General features: G+C 45.6%; 1 protein-coding gene across 1 annotated transcript in view; it reads left to right on the top strand.

Moving 5' to 3' along the window:
- The first annotated feature begins 11,237 nt into the window (after positions 1–11,237).
- LOC138513784 (transmembrane protein 176B-like) overlaps positions 11,238–25,410 on the top strand; it is a 116,157-nt gene continuing 101,984 nt past the window's right edge. The window contains exon 1 of the mRNA XM_069628880.1: positions 11,238–11,356. Coding sequence (XP_069484981.1) covers positions 11,339–11,356 — 18 coding nt within the window. The 5' untranslated portion in view covers positions 11,238–11,338. The remainder of the gene's footprint in view (positions 11,357–25,410) is intronic.

The raw sequence follows: 25,410 nt of genomic DNA, 5'->3' as shown, positions 1-25,410 counted from the left end.
TAGAAAAATAAAATTTTAACAGTAGGAAATACTAAATAGTTATTGAATGACTAGCTTACAAAGTTCTGAAGAAGCTCACAGTGGGAAGGGCGATATCTATATCCTGAACGCGTATCGTGAAACACATGCAGGTAAGGTTAGGTTGAATTCAGTATTGGCACATAAAGTAATTTGAATTCAGTTAATTTGACTGATGTATTTATTTTTGATATTGTGAGTTGTGTACATTTAGTACTGTGACTAAGAAAATAGAATAATGTCCATAGAAAGGTTTACTTGTCCTTTAGGTATTACTGATGTACAATTTATGTTTTGAGTTAAATGGGATGTTGGAGTTACTTTTGATGAATCAAGCACAGAACAAATCATGCCTTTGTTTGATTTTGTCCATATGTAAGACACCAAAGTATTTGTTGGGTTGTAAAACCAATATTTAGTACACCAGTAGCTCACTAGCTACCTAACATGGGTGTATACACTGGAAGTATACACCGCAGATCAAATTGAACATCAAGGCTTAAAACATCCTTCAAGTGTTACTCACCGGTGAGCTGAGTGCGTGGAACCGGGGAGTATCCAAAACCCAGGAAGTTGCTTGAAGAGCTTTGGGTAGGGCCTCTACCCAAGCCTCCTCTCTGTGAGGGAATAAGACCTTCGAAATGATATGACCACTTGCTGTATTTAACCAGACAAGGGGACTGATCACCCAGAAGGGCGGGGAGAAAGCGCACCGCCACGAACCAGGCTGTAAAGGAAAAATAACAAGGGAGTAACACGAAGGTAACAGTTGTCCCCTGTAAGCCTTACTAACTAATGTAATACCTGGGCTTTTTCCCCCGTAGGATAGAAGAGCAGTACAATTCGGGAATCACCTAGGAATATAATAAGACTTAGTATCTAACTGGCTTAACTTAAGACACAACTCAAGAGGTGGACAGGATCTTACCAGTGGAGAATGAATGGAGGATCTGGATAGCTTAGAACACAACGACAGGGATAAAATAAGAAAAAGGGAATATTAGTAGGAGGATGCTAATACCCGGGCGGCACGAGGGTCGCACTGGATTCGGGATGGTGCACAGCTGCAGAGCGTCCTTGAGTGCACGGATTAACCAGGGGCTTTCCAAGTGTTCCGTTTGTGAAGCAAAAAGTCTTACCACTGATGAACGAAGGATGATAACAGCAACCAGTCGGGATGGTAGTTCCAGGGAAGGTATGTGGAAGGCAGGTAAAGTTTGGCGCGATGCAGAACAGCCAGTCGGGATGGCTATTCTTGAGATAGGAAGTCGAAGGCAGGCAAGGTCTGGTACACTAGCGGACAATAACAAAGACAAACTTTTTCTAGCGGGGTCCGTGAAGCAAAACAGGTTCGGTACACGGGAAGGCAGTTCAATAAGGGTATTCCAAATAGAAGGTCCAGTAAACAGTCTGAGTCGAATCCGTAAGAACAAGGAGGTTTTCAGCAATTGAAGATGGAGCTTCTAAGTGCCGGGAGTAGCTGTAAACAGAAGCGGCGCCCTGGCTGTCTCCATGGACTATATCAGTGAGAGAGGCGGGGCAAGCCAATGCGAGGCTCTACCGGCAAACTACCATACGGAGCCAGGTTTGCTGGGGAATGTAGTTTTCGATTCGCTAACTTCCACGGCAGCTGCCATCGTGCACGAAATGGGGCAGCATAATGCCGAATTCTTTTGGGGAGCGCCACAAATCTCCTCTTCATTCTGGTAGTTGTACTAGGAAGTCGAAGTGCCGGAGGTGCAGGAGGCTGGGCTTTGCGCACAGAGGGGGGTGAACGACAACCCATAACAGCATCCGCCCCCAAAGATGGCGGCAACCCCTTGCGGGCATGGAAACGCCGCAGGAGTACAGGCGAGTGGATGTTACACAAGGGTTCCCAAGACCTATCCTCAGGACCATACCCTTTCCAATCGACCAGATAAAAGGGCTGACCCCTGCGGAGCTGGAAGTCCAATATATCGGCAACTTCATATTCATCTTCGCCATCCACGCGAATAGCGCAAGGCCGCGCAGGTAGGCGCGTGGAAGGAAGGCAAGGCTTGAGGAGACTGACGTGGAATACAGGATGCAGTTTCCACGAAGTTGGCAAAGAAAGACGCATCGCCACAGGATTCAAAACCTCCGTAATGGGAAAAGGACCCACAAACCTCGGGAGCAGCATACGTTTGCCAGGAATACGAAGATTACGCGTAGACAACCAAACATTCATGCCCACTTTGTATTCAGGAGCTGCAGTCCTATGCCGGTCAGCGTACTTTTTTGCTCTCTCTCCTGTGCAAGAAGAAGATGGGACCGAACACCCTCACGGACTGAGTCCAATTCTCTCACACAAGCCTGAGCGGCCGCATTGTCAATGGGGAGTGCCGGATCCAAGGGCAAAGAACGTGGATGGAATCCATACAAGGCAAAAAACGGTGATACACCCGAGGCACAGTGTACCGAATTATTGTAGGCAAATTCGGCAGGGGCGAGCGTCTCTAACCAGGTAGACTGAAATTGGAGACACAGGCATCGGAGGAACTGTTCCAAAGTGGCGTTAGCCCTCTCAGTCTGTCCATCGGTTTGCGGATGGTATGCAGAGCTGAAACGATCGTCGATGTGCAATGAAGAAGTCAAAGCCCTCCAAAAGCGAGAAGTAAACTGAGGGCCACGGTCCGATACTATGATAGAGGGAAGTCCAAAGAAACGAAAGACATGTTTGAGAAACAAAGAAGCCAGGACGGGGGCCGAAGGTAACCCCGAGCAGGGAACAAACAGAGCCATCTTGGAGAAGTAGTCGATGACAACCCAGACGGTATCATAACCGCTCAGAGGAGGCAGATCCACGATGAAATCCATGGAAACCATAAACCATGGTTTATGTGGCACCGGAAGGGGTCGCAAAAGGCCCACAGACTTGGATCTTGAGACCTTGCATTGAGCACACACAGAGCAAGAGGCTACGTAATCGATGATATCCCGAGACATCGACGGCCACCAAGCCCAACGCCGCAGCGCCTCCACCGTCTTTTGCTGCCCCGGATGGGCCGCCATCAAGGAATCGTGTGACCAGGCTAAAGCTCGAAGATGTGCTTCTCCAGGAGGTATAAAGAGACGACCCTGAATATAAGGCAAGCCTTGAACGATGTCGAGATTCAAAGATTCACATTCCTCATCATTTGAGGTCACCCAAGATGATATAAGGGCACGGAGCGAAGGCTGAGGAGTGCAGGCACAAACCACCCTTTCAGGTAACAGCAGGGGACGATCAGCCTTAGAAACACAGGAACCGTGGGATAACCTTGAAAGAGCGTCAGCACAGGCATTGAGGCGAGCTGGTCTATATGTGATGACGAAGTTAAACTGGGAAAAGAATAGATGCCAACGAGCTTGTCGGGCCGTAAGGCACTTCATAGATTTGAAGGCAAGGAGGCTACGATGATCCGAATAAACGGTAACCTGATGACGGGCCCCCAACAGATGATGGCGCCATTCCGCAAAGGCATCCCTGATGGCTAATAACTCACGTTCTGTGATAGGATAATTGCGTTCATAAGGGGTCAATTTCCTGGAAAAATATGCCACTGGATGGATTTCTCCTGAATCGGGACATTCTTGTGACAGTACTGCCCCAACAGCTGAACCGGAGGCGTCTGCCTCCACTAGGAAGGGAAGGAGAGGGTCCGGGTGTTGCAAGACCGGTGCTGTCGAAAAGGCGGTCTTCAGGATTTCAAAGGCCCGCTGTGCCTCCGGATTCCATGCATATGGTTTCTTGGAGCTGGTCAGTGCTGTTAAAGGAGAAGAGATCGACGAGAATGAATGGATGAAACGTCGATAAAAATTGGAGAACCCCAAGAAGGACTGCAGTGCTTTAACTGAGGCAGGAACTGGCCATTCCAGAATCGCTTTAACTTTAGAGTGACTCATACGAATTCCACGACTGGTCAAGTCATAACCAAGAAATTCCACCTCGGCGGAATTAAACACACACTTCTCTGCCTTGACGTACAGGTGGTTCTCCCTCAACCTTTGTAACACAAGACGCACATTTACGCAGTGGTCTTTCATAGAGGATGAGTAGATGAGGATATCATCTAGATAAACTACGACAAATTGGTCCAGGTAATCATGGAAGATGTCATTCATGAAGGCCTGGAAGGTGGCCGGGGCATTACACAGTCCAAATGGCATCACTAAGTATTCGAATAAGCCATACCGTGTCTTAAAGGCAGTCTTCCACTCGTCCCCTGCTCTAATTCGAACGAGATTATAGGCCCCCCTGAGGTCAAGTTTAGTGAACACCACTGACGAACCAAGTTGATCTAGAAGCACTGATATCAGCGGGAGAGGGTACTGATTTTTTACCGTAACATTATTCAATGCCCTGTAATCTATACAAGGGCGCAAGTCCCCCTCCTTCTTAGGGACAAAGAATAATGGAGATGCCGCTGGGGATTTGGAAGGTCTAATAAAGCCCGTGGCCAAGGCTTTATCTATGTATTCTTTCAGAACCTTGTCTTCTGGTAAGGTAAGGGAATAGACTCTTCCGGCTGGTATCTTGGCCCCAGGTAACAGGTCTATTGGACAATCATAGGTCCTATGAGGCGGTAATCGATCCGCCCTGCCCTTATCGAACACATCCCGAAAGGATTCGTATTCAGAAGGGATGTCCTTACTAGCGTCACGAACGATGGCACCTATGACAGACAAGGAAGCCACCATAGCTTGACAGGAAGACTCCGGGCATACATACGTATCCTGAAAGCAGTTTTCATTACACACCAAAGAAGGGAATCGGACACTTTTCTTTACCCAATCAATAGCAGGGTTGTGGTGTTGCAACCATGGAATACCCAATATGACCTGGTATTGAGGGGCTTTGATTAGATCGAATGAAAGCGATTCCACATGTCCGTCTTCGGTCTCCATGCTGACAAGGGAAGTGTTCTGTGTAACCAAACCGGACACCAAAGTCGTACCGTCCACAGTATGGACCCTCTCGGGTTGAGCCTTTGGTAGAATGGGCACTTTGTTTTTTTCAGCGTAGTCAAAGTCCATATAGTTCCCCGTAGCTCCGGAGTCTATAATAGCCACGGAGGAGAACGTAGCGTCTTCGACCGTGGTAAATAACACAGGAAGACTGACAGGAGCAGACAAAAAACCCTGTGAGTCCAATGAAGACACTCCCGGCGTAGGGACTCTATCTATCGCCGGGATTTGGCGTTTCCCGCCTTTTTGACCGGTCTTTTGGGACAGTCTTTCAACTGGTGTTCTGAAGAACCACAATACATGCACAAATTATGTGAACGTCGATATTCACGCTGGGCCTGAGTCAAAGGACCCCTCACCGCCCCTATCTGCATGGGTTCTGAAATCGAAAGAGGAGGAGTAACTACATCTGCTGGAACGGGGGTAAGGATTGATGTTTTACGTTCTCCTCTTCTTTCAGACCTTCGGGCATCTATTTGCAATACCAAATCTAATAATTCACCGAAGGAGGTCGGAACGACCGGTACCGTGGCTAGGATGTCTTTTAGTTCTTCGGACAACCCCTGGTAGAATACGGCTGATTTCTTCTCTTCAGGCCAGTCTGTCTCAGCAGCTAGCTGATTGAATCTGGTAAGATAAGAAAAAAGAGAAGAAGAGCCTTGTCGTAGACTCAACAACTCCAGGTCCGATGCTTGAGATTTGTAACGGTTATCAAAAACCTTATTCATGGCCAATATAAGTTCGTCACAGTCATAGAGGACGTAGCTGTTGGACTCAAGTAAAGGGTTGGCCCACGCAGCCGCTGTACCCCCGAGATGGGAAAGAATAAAGGCTGCCTTGGTGGTGGAGTTTGGAAAGGCGGTGGGCCGACACAAAAAATGTAATTTGCATTGATTCATGAAGGTCCGATATTGTTTTGGATCTCCCGTAAAGCGTTCCGGAGGGGCCAACGGGAATTGAGCGGCCATCAAAACCGGGGTCGCAGAGAACCCAGAGGCGGAAGCTGAAGGTAGACCGGAACCTGAAGCGGCCGCACCCGCCATGTCTACCCCGAGTGTCGGGGGGTTATGAATACTCCGTAAGCTGTCAATCCTTTGATGCATGGCGTCATGAGCTAATGTCATGTCAGATCGTAACTCAGACACCAAACGAAACAAAGCAGTCAAAGGATCAGCTTCATCCATGGCTTCTGTTTTTGTTACTCACCGGTGAGCTGAGTGCGTGGAACCGGGGAGTATCCAAAACCCAGGAAGTTGCTTGAAGAGCTTTGGGTAGGGCCTCTACCCAAGCCTCCTCTCTGTGAGGGAATAAGACCTTCGAAATGATATCACCACTTGCTGTATTTAACCAGACAAGGGGACTGATCACCCAGAAGGGCGGGGAGAAAGCACACCGCCACGAACCATGCTGTGAAGGAAAAATAACAAGTGAGTAACACGAAGGTAACAGTTGTCCCCTGTAAGCCTTACTAACTAATGTAATACCTGGGCTTTTTTCCCCCGTAGGATAGAAGAGCAGTACAATTCGGGAATCACCTAGGAATATAATAAGACTTAGTATCTAACTGGCTTAACTTAAGACACAACTCAAGAGGTGGACAGGATCTTACCAGTGGAGAATGAATGGAGGATCTGAATAGCTTAGAACACAACGACAGGGATAAAATAAGAAAAAGGGAATATTAGTAGGAGGATGCTAATACCCGGGCGGCACGAGGGTCGCACTGGATTCGGGATGGTGCACAGCTGCAGAGCGTCCTTGAGTGCACGGATTAACTAGGGGCTTTACAAGTGTTCCGTTTGTGAAGCAAAAAGTCTTACCACTGATGAACGAAGGATGATAACAGCAACCAGTCGGGATGGTAGTTCCAGGGAAGGTATGTGGAAGGCAGGTAAAGTTTGGCGCGATGCAGAACAGCCAGTCGGGATGGCTATTCTTGAGATAGGAAGTCGAAGGCAGGCAAGGTCTGGTACACTAGCGGACAATAACAAAGACAAACTTTTTCTAGCGGGGTCCGTGAAGCAAAACAGGTTCGGTACACGGGAAGGCAGTTCAATAAGGGTATTCCAAATAGAAGGTCCAGTAAACAGTCCGAATCGAATCCGTAAGAACAAGGAGGTTTTCAGCAATTGAAGATGGAGCTTCTAAGTGCCGGGAGTAGCTGTAAACAGAAGCGGCGCCCTGGCTGTCTCCATGGACTATATCAGTGAGAGAGGCGGGGCAAGCCAATGCGAGGCTCTACCGGCAAATTACCGTACGGAGCCAGGTTTGCTGGGGAATGTAGTTTTCGATTCGCTAACTTCCACGGCAGCTGCCATCGTGCACGAAATGGGGCAGCATAATGCCGAATTCTTTTGGGGAGCGCCACAAATCTCCTCTTCATTCTGGTAGTTGTACTAGGAAGTCGAAGTGCCGGAGGTGCAGGAGGCTGGGCTTTGTGCACAGAGGGGGGTGAACGACGACCCATAACATCAAGTAACTTAAAATAGTTATGGTTGAAAAGTTCTGATGGATCTCTATTGAAAATGGCTATATTCGCCATATATTATTATGAGAAGTCATTTTTTTTCCCATTTAAAAAAAATAAATCGGGGAAATTCACCCTCTCCATAGACTCAGCCAAACCCTACCACTCAAATCCTCTTCTCCCACTTTAACATCCCTCTGCCTATTTTCCTCCTTAATTAAAATGTGTATGCCTGTTCCTGACTTACACAACAACTCCCTTTTGCAACATTCCTTTTCTCAATGGCATGGTTGTCATTTGTATTTTTTTGAATTGGTGAGTCTACACATTTAAAACAGCTACGGCATTTAGGATAAGAGACAAATATAATATTGTTACCCACTGATAACCCAAATTCTGGTGGCCCCGAATTTGTTATGAAGATAAACTATTTTGTTTTAAATGTCTGCTAAGCTCCAAATCATGCTTTGGCAGAAGGGGCTTTAGTTTTAATAATGCAAATTTAGCCAGTTTATTATCTTTCAAGTGGTATCCCATTTTGTGCATATCTATTTGAAATGTTCAAGCAGACTACCTGCTGGAGGGTATGTTCCTGCAAACATAAGGAATACTGCCTCCAATTAATTTGTCTGTAGAATACACAGGCACAAAGGAGTGACCTTTGTCTTTACATTGGTCTTTTTGGAAATGAATAGTGAAACTGTGTTTCAACACACACTTTACCTTCAATTAATAATGAATGGAAGTCACTTATTTATTAGGGTGTGAGATGAATTAGAGATAATGCTATATCTTCCCAATACATAGATGCAGTGGTATAGGATTAATCAAAGTTATTGCCAGCCTCAGATTTGCTGAGTTAACATAATTGTTTACCTATCTCAGCTTTCCACTCACTGGATGAGGAGATGAAAGAGAATCTGTTTAAATCTTCTTTCCTCGAGGTTTGACTGTAAATAAGATGGTGCAGCTGCCCTGGGAAAAGCCTTCATGCCTTTGGTGAAAATCCCACACATCTACGCCTATGGTGAGGGTCGTCTTTCCTGCAAAGGGCAGACCTATGTCCATTTAAAGAAAGGAAATGCTAGCAGGGTTGGACAGGCTTAGTGGATGCAATTACCATGGAGACCCTATGATCTTTCAGAGACAGGTGAGCGTGGGAAATATAGCATAGCGAGACGGCAAGTCACTCAGAACAGGAGAACTCTGTCATCTTGGAAAATAATTTTACATCACTTGATTGTGCCCCTGCATGATTTCTTGCCGACTTAAACTCTGGGGGTGACACAGAGACCAATCCCATGCCAGGATTCAGCTATTCACCGATTAATGGTGACTAATGCGGTTAAACAATTACAACGCCACAAGCATGCCATATTATTGTCATTTTAGAGAGGTGACTCATTACTGAACAAGGCTGGGTGTGTATTATAGTAAAAACAACTCGTTTTAATATAGCGCTACAAAGCCACAGGTATCTAAGTGCTGCAATAACAGTTGGTATTATTATCCCACTGAGTGGTACACCATTTATCAACCTTGGAAAGATGAAAGGCTGAGTTGGCCATGCCTGGATTCGAACCTGCGTCAGCAGGTTATGTACGGGTGTCAGAATGAGCACTCAACTCACTATGCTATTTGACAGACTGTAGAAAGCAATCTGGTCTGAGCAACAACCACATAGGGCCTGCAAGCTTCCCATTTGATCCCCCGAGGAAGGTCGACAGCTTCCTTCAGGGCACAGAAACCCTTCCCAGGAGGACCACTGGGAGGTGATACTTCAAAGGCAGTCCTGACATGGCATTGGCTCTCTCACTCCAGAGCGCTGGTTACTGGGGTCCTTTTGAAGCAAGCAGAAAGAAGAAGGGGGTACAGCTAGAGTAGCCCAGAGGAGAAGTTTTATCCAGAAAGGGGTTTCACCTTCTTGGATTATGCTGGGGCTCCCCAAACCTCCTACCTCCTGCCCCTTCACTCCATAGCTCTGTTTACTGGAGTCCTTTTGAAGCCAGCAGAACGAGGAAGGGGGTAAAGCTACAATAGCCCAGAGAGGTTTTGTTCAGAGAGGGGTTAATAGGCTTCCTGTGAACCAATCTACTGTAGCGTTTATCCTATATACGGTGGGGGAACCCCTCCCCTTAGTTGATTTATCTTTGGACTTCAATACAAGAAGGATTTATCTGGAACTCTGTTGTTGGGGATACAGTGTATTCCAAAGTCCTTTGCAATAGAGGTGAAGCCAGAAGACTTCAAGGAAGAAGAAAACTCTTCTCCTTACCCATCCCAAGGGCACATTTAGGATAAAACATCTGCGTGGACAATGCCTACTGCAACTGAGACACTGGTGCCCAGGACCCTGCCACAGGAGGAGGCAGAACCCCTGCAAGTACCTTCCACAAACCTTTCTGGTTGTGAAGGGCATAGGAAAGGAATCACTTTGCTCCTGAAGACCCCGGACTGGGTTTCTCAGCAGCCAGAAGTCAAGAAACTGCCCGTGTTTCCATCTCAAATTGCTTGTGAACTACACTGGCCCGGACAGCGTGCATCTGTCACAAGCTTCTTGGTGGCATATGCCATTGCAGCTTGGACCACGCCGCCCAGTTGACAAGCTCACCAACCTGATCCTGAACCACCTCTGGGGGCTCCTAGAAGCCTTTCTCAACTCTCTTGAGCCCCCAAAGACATCTTTCTGAACTTAACATTTTGCGGTTGAATTATTTGACTAAGCACTCCTGTCTTCCAACCCAGAGTGCCCTCTACATCAAAGTCTGCTATCTCAGTTTTTTTCCCTTACTGGGTTGGGCAGGTAGTATTTTTACTAGTTGTGTGTTTTTGTTAGTCAAAGATCCTATCTTTCTAGAACCTTGGTTGGACATTCTTTAATTTCATTCGCCTGGGGACCAATTCCGTTGGTGACGGTGTGCTATACAAGTACCGCTAACATAACATAACATTTTGTTACCACGGTACTAGCGTTGTTTGTGTTGCATCTGTCGCAGATCACACCCCTTCAGAGGAGTATAGCCAGCCCGGGGCACGCATTATCAGAAGGATAGGAGAAGGGAGTGTAGCTGTCTGGCTGTGCCTTTTCCACCTTTCTGATGGGAATCCCTGCTGATTTAGTAATAGTGTGGGGCTGTCCATGTGTGTGAGCCACTACCTATCCCTGTACTCCTGCAGAGCTGCAGTCATGGGGTCACACCAATCACCCTACTTGGGGAGGTAACAAAATATGGACTTGGAGGGTCCCTCCGCCCCTCTCATAGCTTCAGCTCTGAGGGGGAGGACCAGGCTGAATCAGAAAAGCACCTTCAAATCAAAGGAGGCTATGATTATGAGAATTTGTTTTCTGATGGAAGTAAGAGAACATTTATCTGGGAGGAAATTCCTTTTCAGAATACATTTTGCTGGACTAGATGTTAGAAAAATGATATGGTTTTTTTATATATATCATTTGCTGCCATAATGTAGATGTTTCAGAGTCCTTTAAACTGCAGTCCGTACTATTACCGAATCTAATCATACACAGCTTGTCGGATTTGGAAGGATGACAGGGTAGCTCTTACACATTTTACCTGGAGACTCATCCACCAGGTGTCAGCAGCAAGCACCCAACTCACTAAGATATCTGAAACTATTTCCCGACACTGGCAGATCCGGTTCTGGTGAGGCTTCATGGAGCAATGGCCATCACGTACGCCTGCGTGGGAGGGGCCGCCTGGATGTTTCACGAGCTGGCACGTTGACCTAAGTGGAGGCGAGATAACATGATCTCCTTGCTCCGCCCATGGCCTCTAAACGTCCCCTGCGGCCTCCTCCGCCTGCGGGTTTAAAACACGCTGCCACAGGGAGGGGTGAATTGATATACCTCTGGATTGGGCGGCAGGCATGGACTCTAATCCCGAGGTAAGTGCTTCCTCCAACCCCCCCCAACCCCCATGCATGACAGGTAGGAGCAGCAGCGGTGTACAGTGTGCAGAGTATGCAGACAACCGCACTCTTCGGGTGCCTCTTTGCATGGAACGCCTATGCACGTTTACGCAGCTAGCAATAATATACCTGGAATCAATTCAAGTTTCTGGTGCCTTTGTCAAGTTTTGAGGGATGGAACTTGAAGGCTGCATATGACGCAGCAGATTTGTAGAATGCGGCCTGCAGCCCATCACATAGTTTGCAGTAGATTGTTTCATTCCACTGGGTTGTTAATTTCCGTCTGTCTCGGAGACATGACACAAAATACTTCGAAGAGGGGCTTCCTGGCTGTCTCACACCTCCGCCCGCGTTGGCTGCTTCTATCCATCTACCGACTCTCTCTTACGCGTCCCCTCAAATGCTGCTTAGATAGCTGTCTAGCGTCCACACGCATATTCTCTTTTGCCAATTCCCGCTTTTCCAAAGTTTACCGTTTTTTGTTTCCTTCCTTCCTTCCTTCCTTCCTTCCTTCCTTCCTTCCTTCCTTCCTTCCTTCCTTCCTTCCTTCCTTCCTTCCTTCCTTCCTTCCTTCCTTCCTTCCTTCCTTCCTTCCTTCCTTCCTTCCTTCCTTCCTTCCTTCCTTCCTTCCTTCCTTCCTTCCTTCCTTCCTTCCTTCCTTCCTTCCTTCCTTCCTTCCTTCCTTCCTTCCTTCCTTCCTTCCTTCCTTCCTTCCTTCCTTCCTTCCTTCCTTCCTTCCTTCCTTCCTTCCTTCCTTCCTTCCTTCCTTCCTTCCTTCCTTCCTTCCTTCCTTCCTTCCTTCCCCTTTTTCACTCCTTCCGTTTTTGGTGGCTTCCCTTCATTCTGCCCTTTCTCTCTGCTTCTCTTCCTCTCCACCCTATGTCTCTCTTTCCCCCCACTCTTCTCTCTGTCGCTCTCTCTCTGATTCCATGTTTATTGGCATACCCTCCTGGTCCTCTACCTCCAATATATCACTCTCTTACCTAGTCTTTCTTCTTTGTTTAATCATTCTCTTTTCTCTCTTGTGGTCTCTGCCTTGTTTTGCCACATCTTTCTCTCTCGTCTCCTCACGTGCTCTGTGCTCTCTTTGCTCTCTCCATCCTTATCTCTAGTGAACAATCACTCTCCTTTTTCTACCCATCCTGCTCCACTTTCCCTTTTAATACCCACGATATTCGTAGACTCCCACTCCTTTACTTTCAGCTGTCATCATGTTCCTGGCAGCACAACCAAGGTGTATTTATGCAATGCAAACGATATTCAGGTCTCCTTGCAGGGTGTCACAGCGGACACTAAGGGGAGGAATTTTCAAATTGTAAAGGAGTGGGACGGGCAAAGTGTGTGCCAGCATTCCATGAAGATTGAAGCCATTTCCTCGAGCTGCTCACAGCTGGCCTCTAATTTGGAGTCGCATACTCACAGTACGTTAGCAGGACTCAGTATAGACTATAGTTTGCACATGGGGTATTGTATCTGTATTTGTATTTATTTGAACAACATGGATGCCAATATGATCAGAAATGACTTACATTCGTACCCTCCGGGGGGTGCCCGCCAATCAGGAGGCTCAGAACGTGGGCTGTACTGTATGGTACACGCCTGTGTTTCGAGCTTCTTGGGCAGCCAGCGCCCCCTTCCTTTCCCCGCTCCCCCTCCCACTTCTTCTCTTAGCTCCAATGTCATCAACATAGACAACAGACTTCCTGTCAAATAGGACTGCACAGCATCGGGCCACGCTTCGAAGGTAAGTTAATTTTTTATTTTAAATATACAGCATTAGCACCTGTGTAGACACCTACACAGGTGCTAATGGCGATATACCCCTCGGTGGCTGGACTCGGGCCCTTAGCTTGGGTGGCAGGCCATTACCCACAAGGTGGGCCTGCCTCCTCAGGGCATATCGACTCAATAAAACATTTACAGATCGAAGAAGCATTCCAACGAAGGGTGCCTGTACAGTTACATAAATATGAGAACAAGTTGTGAGCCAGTTTAGGGGGGTTTAATCATTAGGACATAAACAAGGGACAAAAGAAAAAGGAACAAAATGTGTATAAGGAAAGAGGTGACTTACAAATTTAACATTAACCCAAGGAGGTAAGTGCTTCAAAGTAAAGAAAAGTAGTAATTAAATATATACAATTACATTATTAAGCATCACTGTAGGCAGTGGTGAGGTCAGGTAAGGAGAATGGGGAGAGTGAGCTTCCTCTTTAGCAAGTCATTGATGTTTAAGCCAAGCTTGGTATTCACATAATTTTATTAACATTTTGCAGAAATTCATCGCTTAACAGAGTTTGGAATAAGAGTTCCACAGGTGGGCTGCCTTTAATTGTTATGGGCAGCAGGTTCCAGTGGAGCCAGGCGAGTAAGGGAAAACGGCAGAACCAAGAAGAGGCACAAGGAGGGTATGGGACAATGAGGCTGAGTACAAGGGGGGATCGGAGGGAACAAGATGATGAGTAAACTGAGATAAAATTAGACTGGTACTGAGGAGCAATACCACAGCTTTGTAGACAAGACAGAACTTGACAATAGAGTGGTTGTGCATAGAGAGCCAACCAGCATGTTGTCCCTAGGTATACGTGGTGGAGGACCTGGGTAGCTTGCAGAGAGTGCAGATAGAAAAGTTGAGGACTTTGTCTCAAGGGAGGATGGAGTAGAAGGAAAGTTCAAAGAAAAGGCTTGAGCACTACTCTAGTTTGCAGAGCACAAGAGTGGATATTAGAGTTATTGTAAAGTGATGAGTAAGAAAGAGAGCATTTTACAAATGTTTAGGAGGTTAATACGAGCAGCAGCAGTGAGAGTGATGCATTGCGGCAGTTGTAGGCAGCTATCAACGAGGACTCCAAGATTGCAAGACTTAGGTGAGGAAGCAAGAAGGTCAGGTGGGTAGGAGAGTGGAGGGGGCATGGCACTGGAAGCTGGGAGAAAGATCACTTCCTTTTTTGAAGAGTTGAGCATGAGAGAGTGGAGAGCCATCCAGTGACGAATTGCAGTGTGGCAGTTCATAATCTGTTGCAAGATGGCTGGGATGAAGGAGAGAACGGACAATATTTGAGTGTCACCATCAAAAAAATGATAGTGAATGCCAAATGATGAGAAGTTTTCCTAGGGGAGAGGTATAGAGGGTGAAGAGCAGAGGTTCAAGGACTGATCCATGGGGGGATGTTGACAGGGAGAGGGGTTGGGTCAGAAGTATTTCATTTCCAAGAGATTTTATAGGACCAACCTTGCAGCTATGAGGCGATCAAGACAAGAATGGATTTGTGTGACTCAAGGTCCTGGGAACTATAGAGGAGAGAGGGCTGGTCGACAGAGTCAAAAGCAGCAGAAAGGCCCAAAAGGAGTATAGAGGATTTTTGAATGATGGGGAAGGAGAGAAACTGAATGAAAGTTGCAGAGGAAGGGAAGAGTCCAGCAGACATAGGTTAAAGAGCTCAGAGAAATAAGGACAAGTATTTGAGACTAAGTCTTTGACTGTTTGGGAAGGGAAGGAAAATGGTCAATTGGAGCACAAGATGGGTTGGCACTGTGAAGGATGGGTGCTAATTTAATAGGAGATGTAGGGAAGAAGTAGCTGAGCATAGAAGAAGTAGGGGGATCGGTGGTGGACAGAAGGAGGGTTGGGGAGGCAGAGAGAGGAGGGCTGTGAAAGTGTCACAAATCTTAGTATTTGCTGGTACAAATAGGTCAGCATATGGTTTCTTCATTAGAGGTAAGACAGTTGCAGATTTGAAGGAGGCAGGGAAGAGTCCAGTGGAGAGACAGAGGTTAAAGACCTTAGATAATGGAAAGTTATTGAGACCTTCACACACAGAACACTTGCCATCATCTCCCTCATCATGTCCAGAATAGACTATGCAAACCGCATATACCTTGGAATGCTGGAATACCTGCTAAGGAAACTACAATGAACACAAAATGCAGCTACCAGACTTCTCCTCAATCTTTCGCAAAGAGACTACATCACACCAATGGGCAGATTGCGGAATTCATACAAAAGAAAATCACAATCTACAAACCAGCAAGAACACTTAGATTCAACAACATCTGCCTGGAACCTAAACACTATGCAAGAAAAAAAACTGGAGGATCAGCATTCTCTTGCATTGCCATAAAATGCTAGATTCCCCCCCCCCCGAAAGAAGAAATACAAACTACAGAGGACCATCTAAAATTCAGAAAACCTTTAAAAACCTGGCTCTTCAGTGCCAAAGTGGAGAAAAAACTCCTTAACAACATCTACATACTGAGAAATGAGCAACCACATGAAAAGGAACCCCACAATACCACTGAATCACCGAACACACCCAACATAAAACAAGCCCAATGTAAGGGACCTACCCCCATCAACACAACACAATGCGCTAAACCATGCAAAAATCCAGCAAGAGAAACCTACCAAAAGTACAGCCATTCATTTACTCCAGAAACCCCCCCACTCTAATGACCTGATATCATATGCCACCAGCATTTAGCCTTCTAGCATAGATTAAACTCATCTAGTATGTAGCCGAACTGTGTAAATTAGCCACATTCTACACTGAGCATGTATAAGTAGGTTAGCCACATTGTGGATCTGGTGTAATAATATAATTAAGCCTTCTGCACCGTGAGACAGGCACTATGTAACATCTCTAGCATGCAGGGTAGAACTCCCTGAGATGGATTGCTGGGGTGAGAAAATTCATTGCACTTTGATAAACCGTTGGGGGCAGGGAATGTATGACACCGAGATGGACTGTTTAGAGATGGGAAGTGTGTCGCACTGGAATGGATAGCAGGGGGTTGGGAGATGCACCACACTTGGATGAAGTGTTGGGGAGGGAAGCATGGCAAACTTGGATGGACAGTTAGAAGTGGGAGATGTATCACACTTAGATTGACTGCCGGGGGTGAGAAATGCATTGTACTTAGATGGATTGTTTGGGGGCAGAACATGTGCCGCACTTGGATGGAATGTTGGAGACAGGGAATGTGTCTTACTTGGATGGATTTCTGGGGGTGGGAAAGGCATTGCACTTGTATGAACTGTTGGGGTGGGAAATGTATTGCATTTGGAGGAATTGTTGGGTGTAGGAAATGTATTGCAACTAACCAATCGTACTAAAAACTCACCTTCCTGCATACGCATCCTCAAACTCTAAACTAAACACAACCACTCCCCTACCATGCCACAAACCGCATGCACTTCACAACACCCAACATGAAAACAAAGTACTCACAATCACACCTCAACACCACATGACGGCTACCGACAGAAAACTCACCAACGTTCAGTGACGGGTTCTCCGAACTGAAACTGCCAACAGCCCATCAAAGCTCTCTTGCTCTTCTCCCCTTCAATCCCACTAACAAACCCTGCAATCCTCCTTCCTTTGCAGACCTGCCAGAGCTCCAAGAGACCAGGCAAGTGGCAACAGTGCACAGTACAAGACCCGTTAACCTAACTTTCTTAACTAAGTGCCTCATTGCAAGTTTGGCTGTATTTCAGTGGCAAATCTGCAGAAATGCAGGCATACAGAATTGCTGTAATCTTCACTTGATCCCGCAAATTTACAGCAAGATTACAAGTGGTGGTAGGCAGCATAAATCCCCATTTTCTGGATTCCATAGGACTCCATTGGTATTTTGGTGGAATTACCACTGGCTGGTAATTCCACCAATTTTGCTGTTTTTGCCGTAGGTTAGAGGATTTATCCCCAGCATTTTGCTGGAGCAAAATCCTCCACCTTACCACCAAACTTGTAGTACAGTGGTGCAGTAATGCAGTGCTAACGCTGTGGTAAAAGTTGCCACGACATTACCCCCATTTCTTCCCACACCACTCTACTCCTAATGAGCCCCTAAATATTTGAGTATCTGGGGAGAAAAGGGATCAATAAAAGCAAAAGATGTGTCGGCTCTGCAAAGGATGGGCGATAATTCAATAGAAAAGATAGGAGAGAAGAAGTTGAAGATAGAAGAGGTGGGGAGAGGTGGTATACATAAAGAGGGTTGGGAGGGAGAGAGAGGTGGATAGAGAGGAGGGCTGTGAAAGTGTCACATATTTTAGAGATTGTAGAGAAAAGTCATTAGCAGAAAGTTGGAAGCAATGAATATTGGGCTGGGAAGTGTAATCAAAGATTGGAGGGTAGATTAAAGTTTACGGGAGTGAGTGTGAAAGGAGGAGATTGGGTTTGCGAAGTAGGAGGATTGGGTAGAGTCCAGTGTAGATAATTTTTGTAAACTAGGATGTTTTCTGCAATTTGCACCAGCATCGTAAGTCAAGTCACATGTTTGTTTTGGGGGTCTGAACTTCAGACATCATCCAAGGCTGAGGATGAGAAGGTGTGAATGTGGGAGCAGGATAGTGTTGGTTCATTGGAGTCATAAGTGCATAGTGAAAATCTGAGAAAGTGCAGTCAATAGAGGGGGCCTGAAAAGAGGAAAGAGACAGGAAAGAGGTCCTCACATCACCAAGGTAAGGGGCAAGAGAGATCGGCCTGAATTTTCTATTTGTCATTGAAGAGGGTAGATGAGAAGTAGAAGGTGGATGGTTTGATGTGTTAAGTGAACAATGGAGTGATCAGAGAGAGAATGATCAATGGGGAGGTAAGTGAAGGAGAGTGAATTGAGGGAAAGAGAGGTCAAGCGAGTTACTGCCAGAGTGGGTAGGCTTGTCATGGAGGGAGTAGAGGGAGTGGTCAGATAGAAAGGATTTTAAGTTCAAGGCAGGTGGCTAAAGAGAGTGTGGGAAGGGTGAGGTCTCACAGCATGAGAATGGGTATTTCAGTAGGAATTCAATCAAGAAGAAGGATCTGACCAGGGAAGGAGTTGAAAGAATCAGGACATTGATAGTCCAGAACTGTGAGAGTTCTAGGAGGGAGTAGTTGAATATTGGCATATTAAATTGAGGAAGAGTTGATGTCAGATGCTAGTAGAGGGGCAGTGTTGAGTGCCTTTATTAATAATAAACTGCACACTGCTGCCATTCCCAAAAGGGAGATTGGGAGAATGTGGCAGAGTCAGTGTGAAGGGATGCTAGTGTTGCAGAGTCACAAATGGCCATCTGCATTTCTGTGATAGCAAGAAAGGAAAGTTGGGATTATAAGAGTCAAAGTGGTGAGTGATTTTGGGAAACCTGTGCGGAGGGATTGTGCATTCCAGAGGCCAATTGAAAGAGTCAATGAAGATGAGGAGAAGAGCAGGTGCTGTGTGGTAGGCCAGGGGGATAGATGAGGTTTGAGAAACTGGGAGCATGGAGAGTCTTATTTGAGGGATGCAGGTTCAGGGGGGAAGAAGGAAGATGGGAAGGCCCGCAACTGAAGCAGAAATTACACCAACTTGAGGCTGAAGGCCCTAACAGAAGGGAAGGAGAAGAGTGAGTAGAAGGAAGAATGGAACAAAATCAAGGATCCATGAGGTGTCCGGTCAAAGGATCGAAAACAAAAGGATCTAATACAATAGTTGGGAGTCAAAAGGACCGAGAAAAAAAAGGTAGAATACCTTTTTTTAAATATACATATATTTTTATTGGTTTCTGTTTATGAAAAAAAAAAGTTTTTTTATACCAAAAACAGGGATTGGGAGGGGGGAGGGCAAAAAAAAAAGAAAAGAAAAAAAATTCAACCTTTTTTTCGGTCCTTTTGACTCTCAACTATTGCATTTCGTTCCTTTTGATTCAATCCTTTCACCTATAACCGATCCACCGATCCATGATTCAAGGTAGAAGAAATAGGCAAGTGAAGACAATGAAGAACAGGATGCAGACCAAGAGAGAGGGATGGTAATGGGTAAATGGAAAGAGAAGGGGTGGATGGCTGGCTAAGAAAAATACAGGAGTATGTTGTGAGTGGGGTTAGAATGGGGCTATAGGTAACAAAATGACAGTTAACAGAGCGGTATTACCCCTTACCCCCATCATTTTGCTGCCCAAAATACCAAATTCGAACATGCAGAAAAGTTGACTGTGCATTCCAGTGGAATTATATGTGGGAGTGGGTTTGGGTAATACATAATTTGAGGGGGGAGTGCAGGGGATCACCCCCACACATAATTGTGCTGAAAGGGGGGAAAAGAAAAAGATAATTGGCATTTTTCAGATTCAGTATTATTTTTACACAGTGACCAAAGAGATCCAGAGAAGCTCTGCGGTGAATGGATAGTCGATTGGTGGAACAATCCTATCCCAGGAAGCAGAAGTCAGGTAAAGGGTGAGCTTGGTGAAGCCCTGGCTAGAGGAGGGGGTTCTTGTCCTAGGGCTTTTCCATCCCCAACGGCCCAAACAGGGAGCTGTCCTTCACAGCTTTTGCCCCTTGGCTTCAGATGTCTGTGTTGGCCACCAGGGGAAACTGAATAAGGGAGGCAGTGTGCAACATACTCATCTGGAAGCCTGTCACAGTGTTACAGATGGATCACACACTAGCAGGCAGAGCCCGCAGTGTTCTAGGCCAAGGGAGCCTGGTTTTGTAGGCAGGACCCCCAGGAGGTGCATATGATCCTCTGACCTAGCAGAATGTGGCCAAGGAAAAGAAAACATTGTTCTTGAAAAATTAACCTCCAGACAGTCGCATTTCCCTCTGGGAGAAAGTCAGTGTTCTCGATGGCTTCCACACATGCAGGCAGATCCCTGGGTGCTGTAGGACCACAGAGCCTCATTTTGTAGGCAGGATCCTTAGATGGTGCATAGGGTCCTCTGGCAAAGCAGGATGTGGCCAAGGAAAAAAATAACTTTATTCGTGGTTTAAGTGTTCAGGGGAATGGCAGCTGTAGATTTTGTAATCTTTCAGGAGAAAAGGAAACTTTGCAGCATTTATTATTGGTCTGTCCGAATCTACTACAACAAAGAGTATTTTTTAAAATATGTAACTGATATTTCAAATGTTGACAGAGACAAACTTTGGCATGAAATGCTGCATGGCAACTCTACAGTGCATACATGTTTATATAATATATGATATTTAGTATGATGACTTAGGGTATACGATACAAACGCAAAGGGCTCAAGTCAGAGATGGAATAAGAAGCAAGAATTATAAGTAAAACATTTACTGGGGCTTGTATGGCAACGGATATATTTGTGTCAGAACTGAAGTATCAAACACAGGTATTCATAATGTTGCAGTAGAGCTTAAAAGTAAGAACATTTTGTTTAAGATAATACTATATGGACAAGCCAAATGTAATAAAAGAAAATGTCAAGTTAATATTGTGTTTTTAGAAACATTGATGCTCATTGAAGCAGCAAGGCCGGAAAAAGGCTCCTAAGGGCTGAAAGAGCAATGCATCGGTTATTTTAAAATTAGAAACTGTGATTAATATTTATTATTTCCTGTTTTCTAATGTGTTGTAACGTCTTTTGAGTTTTATTGTTGTTGTAAATTATGTGAATTTTGTAATCTTGTAAAGGTTTATATAAACTAAAACAATAAAGATAATAATAATAATAATAATAAACTTTATTGAGAAATGAGCCATTGCACATTTGAATGTTGAATTCACCCTGAAACACTCTGTTCTGTAGTAATAAAAGGAATCAACCTGGAAGTGTGTTGATATCTTCAGTTCTATGACGACACTTATGACTCCTAAAAGTAAAATAAATATATATATCCTTCAAAAACGAATCTGCCAAAGAGTGGTGCCTCTAGTTGCGAGCATGTAGGGGAAGGATGGTGCAGTGGATTTAGAAGTCTGTGGATCTGCACTGCAGTGTTGCAAGTTAGAGTGGAGGTGCCAGACTTGCAGGGCATTATGTAGGCTTGGGTACCAACCTCCTCCCCAACCGCGATACCTCACTGTGAGCAACTGTGTGCCTAGTTCCTTGTCACGATTTGACTGGGATTTGTCCCTCGCCCCCTAGCCTACATGAGAAAGGGTAAGCGGGCTCATGTAGAAGTTGCCAGGCTGAATCTAAGGGGTATTGCCGCATTAAGTGTCCTGGTGGTGCCTGGGCCCTGCCTGTAGTTACTCACATATGGCAGTATTCTCCTCCCACCAAGCAGTAATCCCCATTTAGCAGTTGTCTCCCCATCAGGAAATAGTGTCCCCCACCCGAAGGCGCCATCAGGCAAGAGGTCAACATCATGCAGTACTACCAAACTGCACCCACGACCCCCACCCACTAACATCAGGGGGCATTAGGAGTTCACAGGGTGAGTTCACTTAAGGCACCAATATCACGTGACAGGGACGGGCATGTACAGGAAGGGACAAGTCTGCCTGATCGGGTGCTTTGGCTGTGCATGTGATAGGTGCAGGTGTGAGGTGATATGGTTGGTGATTGACTGGATCATGACAGCAGAGCAATTGCAGTGCAAGTGTGTTTAGAATATTGGTTTTCTGAGCCTGAGAGGGAGGATGCCCAGGCACTGTGCCCATCACTGGGACAGTGTATGAAGGATTACTTCTGATGTGCTCTAAATGCCAGAGCCTTACCCTTAATCCCAAAGTCCTTATTCATTTGAGGTCATATCCACTTCGTATGACAGTCTATTTTAGCATGTTATTAGCTTTCTTTTTTTATTTCCCATACTTGCTGGAAGGAGCACCTCTTGTACGCCCTCTTACTGGGGCAATGGGGCAGCGTCCCACCAATGCCCCTGTTTATTTTCCTTATACTGATGGGAAATAGTGTGTCGGACTAAGGTCTGCAAGTAGCTGGTTCTTCCTTACAGCGCTTCCTGGTGCCTTTACCAACACAGGAACCACACTTCAGAGACTCGCAAAACACCAGGCTTAGTTCGGAGACAGAGATCAATAAGGGGGACAGGGATCACTGAGGGATCCACCCTTGGTGGCTCTCGTGTTGGATTGGCTCCTGCGCGCTCCTGGGGAGGGAAACGGCTCCTTGATGATGATCTGGATCAATACATTGTGCCTCATTACATGGTTGGAGGTAGCCTTGCCGGTAAAACCAGCAAGGCTACCTCCAAACCGGCAAGAAAATCCAGCACCCACGAATGGGCAATTACCAGGGTATTTTGGCCCTGCCAGACCTGCTAATTGACTTTCGCGGGTGCTGGAGCCGGTATAGCCCCATTCCCATTTGAGCCCCATAGGGTTCATTACCGTGCCAGTACTATAGGCTTGCTGTGCTCACAGAGCCTTTCATTCTGCCAGGTCAGGCCTGGCGGAAAGAAAGGCACCCGTGCACAACTCAGAGTTTGTTGGTCCGGATACAATGGTACCGGTGAGATTACCGGTACCGTTGTATCCGGACCGACAACCTTGTAATGAGGCCCTTGTAATTTTGTTTTCAAGCACATCACATGTGCAATACATTTGCAAGATGGCACATGCTCAATAGGACCCTTGATGACCTTCAGCTATCCAGTAAAAAGGGAGACAGGACAGAGACAAAATTGTGCTTTCTCTGACTCAGTTTAAAGGAATGGTTCGGTAAACATTTTGTATTGCCCCTACGGGTCGGCCATGTGTTTTTAAGCCTAAATCGCTCGATTTTAGAAAAATTTCCTATGGACCTTACCCGAGTTTTCGTACATTAAACACAAACGAAAACAGGCAGTAGGGTGCCGCCATTTGGTGATAATCTTATCAATTGCCGCATCGCCCTGGCTGACCTGCTTTTGCAGCACTAAATCATATCCCCCACCCCTGAGCCTGACATTATCAAAACATTCATATTCCCTGCCTCTCTCCGTGACGTTTATGTGCTGCATAGGCAAACACGCCCAGTCGTCTTCTACGCTACTTCACACAGAACCCGGAAACCAACACAGATCACCACAATTCGGAATATGAAACTGTACTTTAAAATCAAACAGCAACACGGTACATTTGGTAAAGTACATTTATTTGACATTAAATGTGTATAGAATATTCAGCAATTGCCATATGAACTCGGAATGCCATTTAATTTCTTTTATCTCTATCCGCAAATCCATAAAAATTTATCGTGAGTCATGCGCTGTTCCTTTATGGTACACAGGGTGTTGGTTTTCATTAAAAGAAGCACTTTGGTTGCACGGTGAACCGCAAGGCTGTTCCATCAAGTAGGCACTAGGCCAGCGTAAAGGTTGATATGTTGCTTCTAGCTGCTAGTACCGTGTAAGGGCCTATGGGCCCTTGGCGATCGTCCCATAAGATCGTCAAAGTGGTGCAGTTGTTGACAAGAAGCTGCAGCTGGCGGTTGAAGAAGCCGTCTGCCGGGGTCTGAAACTGGTGGCAGTCGTAGTAGGGAAGGATATATCTGTTTTGAAAACATAAAAATTATAATTAGTCTCGCCAGCCGATCTTTATTAATATTATTCATTTTATTTATTACGGCCGAGCTGAAACTATTTGCTTTCAAGGATAGTGCAATGGAGTATGTTCGGCTCTAAAATCAATGCGAAAAGTAACGAAATAAATCGAGGTTATCACCCAATGAGAAACGACTATTTGTCTACATGCGTGTGGAATGTGGACCTGCATGCCCATGTGCCCGCTACAAGGACGATCCCACAAATGTTTTCCTAGCTCTTCATTCATTCATTTATTCATGCATCCATTTATTAATTCTTCATTCCGGTATAAAGAGTTACTTACATTATATTTGCAATTTCCATTGTGTCTCTGCGTAATGCAGTCCGTAAATCCCACTGTGCTCTTGACAACTATTTTTCGTATACTGAACTAACATGAAACTCGGTCTAGTTTCAGAATTTTCTGCCTTATCGTCTCTTACGTTATTGCACCCCCACCCTTCAAATGAAGTTCTTTCGGCATGGTCCCTGTCTCTCAAGGTCAAACAACAATAGAACCTTATACTTCTAGTGCGAGTTGTGGGCCTCTTCAGGGCGCAAGCTGAAAATCAAAGCCGCTGACCTTCACTAGAAATGGGCAGACATTCTTTCTTTGCAACATCCCGTAGTAAAGCCATCTGTGAGACCTGGAAGTTTCGAATCTATCTATGTACTGCGCCTCAATGTGCAAATGCGAACTGGCTTCTCTCACATCTGCAACGGCTCGCTTGGTGCGTTCTAAGGCCCCCAATTTTGTCCTCATTGTCTGCGAGCTTTGAAGCCCCAAAGAACCATAACTATTGAGAATTTTAATTTTTTGGGGAAGGTCAGGGAAAGTATAAAGTACCCGAGGAGTAGAGTTGAAAGTAAGATTTATTGTTCGTTTGTTTTATTATTTGCAATACGCAAGCCTCCCCTCGGTTAACAGTGCGCAGCATTTACATGAGATAGCGAAAATGAGTTACATCAACAAAAATATATACATACACACATACACATATAGACAAGGTCAGCAATATGAGGTGAATAGAAAGAGAATTCAAAGATGACACCCAGGTTGTTCCCCACCCAGAATGGTGAAGGTAGGGGTTAGGTTTAGCGTACTTTGTATGTACACTGAACAATAACATTTATTTACAAAAAGACAATCGTATTACAATTATTTAAACCAGCATTTGTATTTCACAACCAGCTCTCCTTTCGGTGGACATGGCACAGTGGCAATGTTGTTTGGCAATGGATCAGTGCTCTGCACAGAAACGTTCAAAATTCCATATCTGTGCTTCTCTAATACAGCAACAATAAGGCTTTTGATAAAGTCGAACTCCATTTCCTCATAGACTGGTTTGATCACCCATTGCTTACTTCTTTTTGAAAAGGCCTTAGTGTAGCGAGGCATCCTTACATTACCCATAGTCCTAGATTGTTCATGGCCGAGATTCTCGTTATTGGCCAAGACGGCAAGTAGAGTCCTATGTCTCATGCCCTGTATGCTGAAATGCAAGCGCTTTGGCCTGTACTTTAGGCACGTATTGTGGAACACCTCCAAACCTCCTTCGTGACAGAATTCTGTCAGTCCCCTCAAATCTCTTAATAGAGTTTTATCGAAAACAATCTTCTCAATGGCTTTGTGTGTCGGTGAAGATGGATTCAACCACTTCTTCTTCCGTGCCTGCACTGGGGACAAAGGACTATGTTCACATTGGTGGAAATGTAGGTTTTCTGACCAGCGGTGCATGTTGGTACAGTGGTGCATTAGTGACCGCCATTTTTCAAGTAGTATTTCCACTGACCCTTCAC

Source organism: Ambystoma mexicanum, chromosome 12 (assembly GCF_040938575.1).
Source record: "Ambystoma mexicanum isolate Mex_15411 chromosome 12, UKY_AmexF1_1, whole genome shotgun sequence".
In the NCBI taxonomy this organism is placed as follows: Eukaryota; Metazoa; Chordata; class Amphibia; order Caudata; family Ambystomatidae; genus Ambystoma; species Ambystoma mexicanum.
This window is presented reverse-complemented; position numbering and strand designations above follow the sequence as displayed.